The sequence below is a fragment of the Cotesia typhae genome, unplaced genomic scaffold (assembly GCF_013202065.1).
Source record: "Cotesia typhae breed Kobodo isofemale line unplaced genomic scaffold, CoteBio_Ctyphae scaffold_121, whole genome shotgun sequence".
Classification (NCBI taxonomy): domain Eukaryota; kingdom Metazoa; phylum Arthropoda; class Insecta; order Hymenoptera; family Braconidae; genus Cotesia; species Cotesia typhae.
The window spans coordinates 2000471-2010098 of record NW_027423773.1 but is presented as its reverse complement, the minus strand read 5'-3'; the positions used below and the strand labels follow the sequence as shown (position 1 = coordinate 2010098).

The 9628-nt window shown below is 25.5% G+C and overlaps 2 protein-coding genes across 2 annotated transcripts; both read left to right on the top strand.

Moving 5' to 3' along the window:
• The first annotated feature begins 621 nt into the window (after window positions 1-621).
• On the top strand, window positions 622-3884 carry Edem1 (ER degradation-enhancing alpha-mannosidase-like protein 2). The gene is made up of 3 exons (XM_074252852.1): window positions 622-1038; window positions 1109-1305; window positions 1912-3884. Exons 2-3 carry the CDS (start codon window positions 1303-1305, stop codon window positions 3811-3813), a joined length of 1905 nt encoding a protein of 634 aa, XP_074108953.1. The 5' UTR covers window positions 622-1038; window positions 1109-1302; the 3' UTR covers window positions 3814-3884.
• Window positions 3885-4134: 250 nt separating this feature from the next.
• On the top strand, window positions 4135-8814 carry LOC141533796 (transmembrane protein 184C). The gene is made up of 5 exons (XM_074252860.1): window positions 4135-4495; window positions 5616-6238; window positions 7043-7249; window positions 7470-7685; window positions 7766-8814. The coding sequence occupies exons 2-5, from the start codon at window positions 5676-5678 to the stop codon at window positions 8061-8063; spliced, it is 1284 nt and encodes a 427-aa protein (XP_074108961.1). The 5' UTR covers window positions 4135-4495; window positions 5616-5675; the 3' UTR covers window positions 8064-8814.
• Window positions 8815-9628: the final 814 nt, after the last annotated feature.

The following is a 9628-nucleotide window of genomic DNA, read 5'->3' as shown; positions in this document are numbered from 1 at the left end:
AGATTATCAAATATCTGCTAAATTAAGTTTCATTAAACTTACCTGTCACCTGATGAATTTTCAATTTTATTCAACAATTAAATTAATTATAAAAAATTATTTTAAAAAAATTGCATTTTTTATTTTTTTAAATTTCTGGATGTCAATTTTCTTTTTATTTTTTTTTGCCATAATTTAATTGTTGACAAAAATTCTAAAAACAATCAAACATCCCCTAAATTAAATTTCATGGAATTTATTTGCTCTAAAATTTTAAAAATGACAGCTGTCAGCTGACTTCAGTTTTACAAAATTAACAAAACTCTTCTCTTTTCAATTTAGTAGACGCGCATGCGCACTGCAGTTTTTGAGCAAAACGTTGTTGCGCACACAACTATTCATAACACTGAAGTTTGCAGACATTAAAAATTATTTTAAAATTCTATAATAATGCAATTATTATAAAAAAAAAAAAAAAATTAAATTAAAAAATTCCACATGTGAAAATTAATAAAAATTACAAGTGCAAATTTTTAGAAGCATTTTCTTTATTGTAATTAATATGTTATTAAAATTTTTAAAATTGACAGCTGACGGCTAACTTCAGCATTGTAGCCATTTGTTATCTTCACAAGTGTTTTTTTATTAAACATTTATTTACAATTGAATTTTTTTAAATAATTAACAAAATTAACAATGGAAGAATTAAATATATTTATTTAAGCAATTAAAATTGTGTTTTTAAAATGTCAAGTGTAAAAGATCAAAAATTATGCGCATGCGCGATTTTAATTCGATTATAAGCATGGCTGCGTTTGTTTTTTTTTTTTATGGGGCTCCAAATTTTTGTACAAGCTCTACTAGAAAATAGTTTTCAAAATATTCAATTATTTTTTTAAAAAATTAAATAAATCCTAATAAAATGTAATTAAAAACAAAAAAAAAAAGAAATGCTAAAAATTGAAAATTGTACAATAGACATAAATTAGTCAAATCAAGTCTTAAGTTCTATTATTGTTTTTTTTTTTTAACAATATATATATTTTACATTCACGTGGAGTAAGTAATTTTTTTTTTTATTTATTAAATGTTATAAATTGTATTTAATATATTCTTATTTTTTTTATAGGTTCAGATTAATGGATAATTTAAGGATTGTCTTGTTCATTAAATAAACTGTCATAGAAATGACGTGGTACTTCCCGATAAAATACAAGTTGTAAGCACAAGTAAATGGAAAAGGGAAAGGGAAATGGAGTGACATTGAAATTTTTTATAAATTAAATATTTACACATAACATGCTGTTGAATTAATATTACAAAATGGTAAGTAATTTATTATTTCGATAATTATTGATAGTAAGATTTACAAAAGACATTTAAAAATATGTTTTTTAGAAAACTTATACATTTTTTTTTCTTTCATAAGAGTAATTTTAAAAAAATTAATTTCTAAATTGTCAATTTTTTTTTACTTTTAAAACACAAAAAAAAATCTGTAGAATAAATTAATTTTTAAATGTCAATTTTTTTATATTTTATTTATTAAAAAAATTAATTAAATCCTACTTTCAAAAAAGTATGACACAGAATTTGAGAAATATCTGATAATTTATAGAATTTTTATAACTACTTAGTAAATTATAGCAAAAATTATAAATGTAATTTTTAAAAAAACACAGTAAAAATTTTGCGTCATTGCGTCAAAAATTTTGTTTTAAATATTTAACACTTTAATGTGTAAATTTAAGATTTATTGTATTAAATTAACACAAAAAAGTGTTAAATATTTAACAAATAAATTTTTAACACAAAAATTTTTACTGTGTAATTTTCTTTTTTAAAAAAAATTGTCAAGTGTCTCCAATTTCAGTCTCATAAAAAATTTCTCTTCACAGTATTAAAAAAAAAAAAAAAATATTTATTTTCTAGAAAATGTTGTTTCCTCGAATTTTAATTCTCTTAACGAGTTTATCCTCAATCGAAAGCAAAATAAAGTACCAAAAAGAAGACTTAGCATTATTAAAAGAAGAAGTACGCTCTATGTTCGACTATGCATACTCAAGTTACCTAAACTACGCGTATCCATATGACGAGCTGCGATCCCTCAGCTGTGATGGTTACGACACTTGGGGAAGTTTCTCCCTGACATTAATAGACGCCTTGGACACGCTAGCAGTAATAGGAAACTTCAGCGAGTTCTGGCGGATCGCCAACATCATCAGCACCAGAAACAATTTCGAAGCGAACATAAACGTTTCAGTCTTTGAAACCAACATAAGAGTAGTCGGTGGGCTCTTGAGTGCTCACTTATTGATAAAAAAGGCGGGAATGCCGCTACCACCCGGATGGCCGTGCAACGGGCCATTGTTACGCCTAGCAGAAGACATGGCAAAGAGATTAATCGTAGCTTTTGACACGCCAACCGGGATGCCTTACGGCACAGTGAATTTAAAATACGGAGTTCCAAGCGGAGAAACTACCATAACATGTACTGCGGGGATCGGTACGTTTCTCCTGGAATTCAGTACGTTGTCAAGACTGACCGGCGATCCTCTGTACGAAGAAGTGGCAATGAATGCCGTAAAAGCGCTCCGTTATTACAGATCAAAAATAGGGCTCGTTGGTAATCACATTGACGTCCTGACCGGTCAGTGGACTGCTCGCGACTCCGGGATAGGGGCAGGAGTTGATTCGTACTTTGAATATCTAGCCAAAGGGACGCTTTTGCTCCAAAATCCCGTGCTGGCAGAAATATTCCACGACTACAGAGCAGCGATTGAAAAATACATTCGCAGAGAAGATTGGCATCTCTGGGTGTCAATGACTGAGGGGCATGTTACTCTTCCGGTTTTTCAATCTTTGGACGCTTATTGGCCCGGAGTATTGAGTCTCTTTGGAGAGACAAATGACGCGATGAAATCAATTCATAATTATCATCAAGTTTGGAAGCAGTTTGGCTTCACGCCGGAGTTTTATAATATTGCTCAAGCTGAAGCTGGGACTAATCGAGAAAGCTATCCGCTTCGTCCGGAGCTTATTGAGTCGGTGATGTATCTTTACAGAGCTACTAAAGATCCTTATTTAATTCAGGTTGGCGTTGATATTCTCAAGAGTTTGCAGCACAGCGCCAGGACCAAGTGTGGCTATGCTACTATTAATGATGTAAGAGATCACAAAAAGTCCGATCGGATGGAATCTTTTTTTTTGGCTGAAACTACCAAGTATTTGTATCTTCTTTTTGATCCCGATAATTTTATACACGCCAATGGACAAACTGGCGAGATTATTAAAACTCAGTGGACTGAGTGTGTTGTGGGTGCTGGTGGGTATATTTTTAATACCGAAGCTCATCCTATTGATCCTGGAGCTCTCGCTTGTTGCAAACCTTTTCAAAGTTTCTTCTCCAAAAAATCTAGTTTGGAAAAACTTACTGATTATCGCGCTAAAGTTAAGGAAATTAAAGTTAAAAATGCAACTCGAGAAGAAAAGAAAGAAATTTTAAAAAATGAAAATTTTAATAAAAGTGGTGATGAAAAAGAAGGAAGTCAAAATTTTTCTAGCTTTGGAAAAACTGTTGTTACTAATGTTAATATTATTTCGGGGGATGAAAATAAAGAAAATAGTAAAATTGAAGCAGAAGATTCAGAGAAGAAAATTAGTCTTGATGAAGACTTTAAAAAATATGATTTCATTGCGCAGTCGTTGCTTGAAAGGATTAGGAGTAATAATATGTACGCTGTTAATTCTACCTATGGAGAAGACTATCAGTTTTTGTCTTGTCAAGCTCAACCGTTTCTGCAAAGGATATCAATTGTTGGGGAATTTTTTTAGAACAATTTTAGAATTTTAGTTTTAAAAATAGAGAAAGATCAAAATATATTATTTTTTTTTATTAAAACAAATTGTTTTTACTTTTTTTTTTTTTGGTGATCAATAATTTGCTTGGTATTCTACTTAAACTTGTTAAAAATATTTGTAAAATATTTAAAGAATATTGTAAATTAATAAATATGTTTTTTTTTTTTTTTTCCCTTTACAAAGTTACAAATTTTTTAAATTTAATTTTTTTATCAAAAATTTAATCAAGAATTTTTAAAAGTCAAATTAGCGGTCAGTCATTTTGGCGCCATTTTTGCGGATTTAAAATTTTTTAAATTTTAATTTTATTTCCGCAAAAATGGCGCCAAAATGACTGACCACTAATTTGACTTTTCTTCGACAGATGTCATGTTTCAGTTGGCTAGTTTCCAATGCCAATATAACCATTTTATTGTTATTGCTAAAACTTTGTGATACACTCGGTACTCATAATTTTATTATAATTGTATAATTGTATCAGTAATTAACGTTATTTTTATTTTTTAGTTACATTTAAATGTATTAATTTAATTGTTTGAACATTTATTTTTGTTTAATTATTTATTTATCTGCTTGTTATAGTGTGTGAAATGTTTTCTTTACGTGGTAAATAAAGTAATGTCATCAGAGCAGTATTTTTTTTATTTTTTAACAGGTAAATTAAATACTTTTTAATTATATAGCAAACCTATTCTAATTAATTTCATCACTTTTTGTAATTATCATGTTTTAATAATTATTGCTACTGGAGAAATTTTTTGAAAGCAAGGTCCACAATTTTTAAGCTTAAAAAAATAATATCTAACTTTTTTTTAGAATAATTTTTTATGATTTAAATTTAGCTGTCATTTTACAATTTTATTAATTTTCTTTAACAAATAAATTATAGCAAAAAATAATTATTAAAAAAATGGACTTATAGAAATTTTAATAAACTAAAAATGCAATTTTTTAAAAATAATTTTTTTGTTAAAGAAAATATAAAAATTGTCAAGTGACAGCTAATTTTAATGTCATCTACTTTTTTTTTATAAAAAAAAATTTTCTACTTATTTAATAAAAAAAAAATTTTTTTACTTTTTTAATAAAAAATTTAATTTAAAAAATTAACATATTAAAATTTTTTAATTTTTTTTTTATATGTACATGAAAAAATAAATTAATAGAATTAAATTCAACATTGATAAAACTTAAAAAATCTATTTTTTACATTTCTGATAATTATTATTATAATTACGCCGTACAATTAAATAATTTAAAAACACTTTTTTTGACATTTTATTTTATTTTAAGTTTTTTACATGTGAAATTTTTTTTTAATTGCTTAATTGAAATTTTTTCTTTTCAATAAAAAATTTCTCAAAATTTTGAAATGTCGGCTAACTTAATTTTAAGAAATTTACTTTTAAAAAAAAAAAATAAAATAGAAATTTTATCCAAAAATTTGAGAGCCAATATTTTTTCGAATTGTTGAAGGCAAAAACAGCTATCGAAATCTTTTTTTTTCTTTGTTGTTTTTAAAAAATTGCATTTTTAATTTTTAAAAATTTTTACCAATTTAGTCAACAAAATTCTTAAAATTATTGAATATCTGCTAAATTAATTTAGCCGACGTCTAAAAATTTTTAGAATTTTTTTTTTCTAATTTAATAATTAAAAAAAATTTTTAAACGTCGGCTAATTTTAATATAATAATAAATTTTCATTAACAATAAAATATTAATTTATATATTGTATATAATAATTATCTAATAATTGACTTTTTATCATTCTAGGATAGTATGTAATTGAAGAAATGATATGACAATATACAAAACCACCACTTCAGCAATAAAATGGCGAATATTTGTAGAAAATGGCGAATATGGATATTGCCATTATTAACTAGTCTTTATGCCTTATTAATATGTATCCTAGTGCCAATATTATTGAGAAATTCAATAAGAAATGGTTTAAAAAAACAGGATCAAGGTGCTTTGGTCGGTGGCGGATTTGTGCTACTGTCATTACCAATAGCATTTTATGAGATCATACAGCACATGATTCACTACACGCAACCGAAACTCCAGAAGTATATAATACGAATATTATGGATGGTGCCAATTTACGCAGTGAATGCTTGGCTGGGATTAATTTATCCCGAAGGCAGTATCTACGTAGATAGTTTACGTGAATGTTATGAAGCTTATGTTATTTATAATTTTATGATGTACTTGTTGGCTTATCTCGATTCTGATCGCCAATTGGAACATCGGTTAGAAATGTCTCCTCAAGTTAAGCACATGTTTCCCTTTTGCTGTCTATCCGATTGGCGAATGGGAAAAGAATTTGTACATATGTGCAAACATGGAATTCTTCAGTATACAGTAGTCAGACCCTTATCAACAGCTATTTCTTTGTAAGTCATTTAATTATTATTTATGAATAATTAAATACTAGCAACCTGCAGTCACTATGTGACTTTATTAAATAATGACTCTTGTTAAATTGCACTGTACTTTTTTAAATATTGACGTTTTTTTAAATTTAAGCTCATCCTGATGTTACACTCATCGAGAGCTTTCATTTGAGTACCCACATGCATTTTTGATATATTTTTGATATATTTATATATATATATATATATATATATATATATATATATATATATATATATATATATATATATATATAAATATATAAAATATATGAAAAATTGATGTGGGTATTCAAATGAAAGGTCTCGATGAGTGTAACATCGAAACGAGCTTATATATTTAAAAATGTCAATATTTCACAAGATACAAGGTCATTTCTTAATTATTGACATTTTTTAAGATATAAACTCGTTTCGATATTATACTCATCGAGACCTTTTATTTGAGTACCCACATGGGATTTTTTATATATTTTATATATATATGGTATTTGTGGAATATATAAATATATAAAATATATGAAAAATTGATGTGGGTACTCAAACGAAAGGTCTCGATGAGTATAATGTCGGGGTGAGCTTATATCTTGAAAAATCTCCATAGTTTACAAGATATTAGATAAGATTTTATTATGACTATCCTGGAGAAAAATTTTTCTTATTCTCTTAATAATATCGATTATCAATTATATCAATAAGATAGCTGATTTTTTAATATTATTATTCTTTAATAATTATAATATGTATTTTATAATTTTTTTTTTTTTTTTTTTTTTTTTTTTTCAGTATTTGTGCATTAAATAATGTCTACGGTGAGGGTGAATTTCGTGGAGATATCGCATTTCCTTACATGATTGCGCTAAATAATTTGTCACAATTTATAGCAATGTATTGTTTAGTTTTATTTTATCGGGCGAATTCAGAAAGCTTAAAGCCAATGGAACCTATTGGAAAATTTTTGTGTATCAAAGCTGTAGTATTTTTTTCATTTTTGTAAGTATATTTTGCTCATATAATATATGTATTATTGGCAGCGCTAAAATTCAAAGAGCCAATTATTGACATACCGTTAATAATTTTTTTTATTATTTTAAAATTCGTTTAAGACCTAGCTTTTGTATTTTTTTTACCAGGTTTTTTTTTTAGCAATTTTTTCTAGTCTTAAATACTTTGATTCTTAATTAATTTTTCTAATTTATTTTTTTCTTTTCAGTCAAGGGGTGTTAATTGCAATGTTGGTATACTTCGATGTAATATCAAGCATTTTTGATACTGATAATACCGATGATATTCGTCATATATCTTCAAAACTTCAAGACTTTCTTATATGTATTGAAATGTTTTTAGCAGCAGTAGCGCATCATTTTAGCTTTAGTCATAAACCATACGTTAATCTTGCACAAAGTCAAGCTTGGTGGGACGCATTCAGGTAATTGATTAATTTTATATAAATAATTTTCACAACATAATTAATACATTTACTAATAAATTATCATTTTTAAATAATAGAGCAATGTGGGATATATCAGATGTACATAATGACATTAAAGAACATTTAGGAGTTGTCGGATTATCATTAAGTCGGAGAATTCGTGGTCGTAATAACTATCAAGAAACTTGGGGAAGTGCTACTGAACGTACCTCACTTTTACCAGATCAAATTCAAGTTGTGCCTGGTTCCAAAAATTTACCAAGTTGTTCAGTAACTGACTATGATCCAAGTTATTTCACTGAAAATCCAAATAAACCTAACAATGATATTACAGACGCTGGTCATGCAGGACATGTTAATTTTATTGATACGTAGCGATTTTTTTTTTTTTTTTATGCAATTTAATTTTCATCACATGAAGCATTTTCTAACAAATATTTGCATCACAAAAATTTTTTTTTCTAGCTAATAATTTAATTTTTTTAAATTACTACACGGAAAAAAACAAGATGACACTGGATATCATCCCAGATTATAATCAATGATATCTGTGGTGAAAAAAAATTTCAGATAGTAGCTAGTACAATCCAGATTATACTAGGTGATATCTGGATTATAACCATTGTAATCTGGATTATACTGAGTGATATCTAGATTATACTCATTATAATCTGGATTATAATAATTATAATCTGGATTATAATAATTATAATCTGGATTATACTGGGTGATATCTGGATTATACTCATTATAATCTGGATTATACTAGCTACTATCTGACATTTTTTCAGTAATAATTTATATGATCGTTATTCTCATTACAGATAATTAAATATATTTAAAAATAATTTAGGGTGTCAATAATTAGGGCTTTTACTTTATTTAAAAATTAAATTTTTTTTTTACATCACTAACGTTAAAAAATTGAAAGCAATATTTTACAATATTATTTCACTTATTTTAAGTACTAAAAAATAAATATCTAATTGATTTAATCCGGTAATTTGATATCTGTCCAAGATGCTTCATGTTCAACTGGCTGAGTGTGTGTATTATATATATATATATATATATATATATATATATATATATATATATATATATATATATATATATATATATCAGGATATAATAATTATGTAAACAAAATTTTTATCATTGAACTTTATTTTTTGATAACTTTAAATTTAATTTATCAATTTAATTAAGATAATATCGTAATATATAAAATAAAACTTGATATACTAATGATAATTTACCAAAGTATATATAAATAATGAAATTATTAATATAAACTATTTATATATAAAATAAAATACATAAAATTAATATTTTATTTGTATTCTTTTTCTATATTGAATAAAATGTTACTTGGATCTCCTTAATTATTAAAAATAAAATGGATCAAAAAGTTAGTTTTAAAAAATTCCGCCAGGTGGCTACGGCTCTCATAGTTGGAATTTTAAGGTCTGAGTATTTAATGAGGTCGGCTAAATTTTCATTAAATTTCTTAAAATAAAAAATTCACGTGAAATTAAAAAAATTTTTGCATTTAATTTTTTTAATAAAATAATAAAATTTTTCAAATGTCAGCTAATTTAATTTTTTACATGGCAGTATTTTTTTTTTCTAATAATTAAATTATAACAAAGAAATATATTTTAAAAAATTGCATGTGTCATTTTTTAAATTTTCTACATGTGAAATTTTTTGTTTTATTTTTTTTTAAAATAATTTTTCAAGAAAAAAAAATTCTAAAAATATTTTTGGAATTTTGTAGCAATTAAATTATTTAAAAAAAAAATTCAATTAAAAAGTTTGACATGAGAAAATTAATAAAATTTACAAGTGAAAATTTTTAGAAGCATTTTTATATTGTAATTAATTAGTTAAAAAAATTTTTTAAATTGTCAGCTTACCGTTAACTCCAGTATTATCAA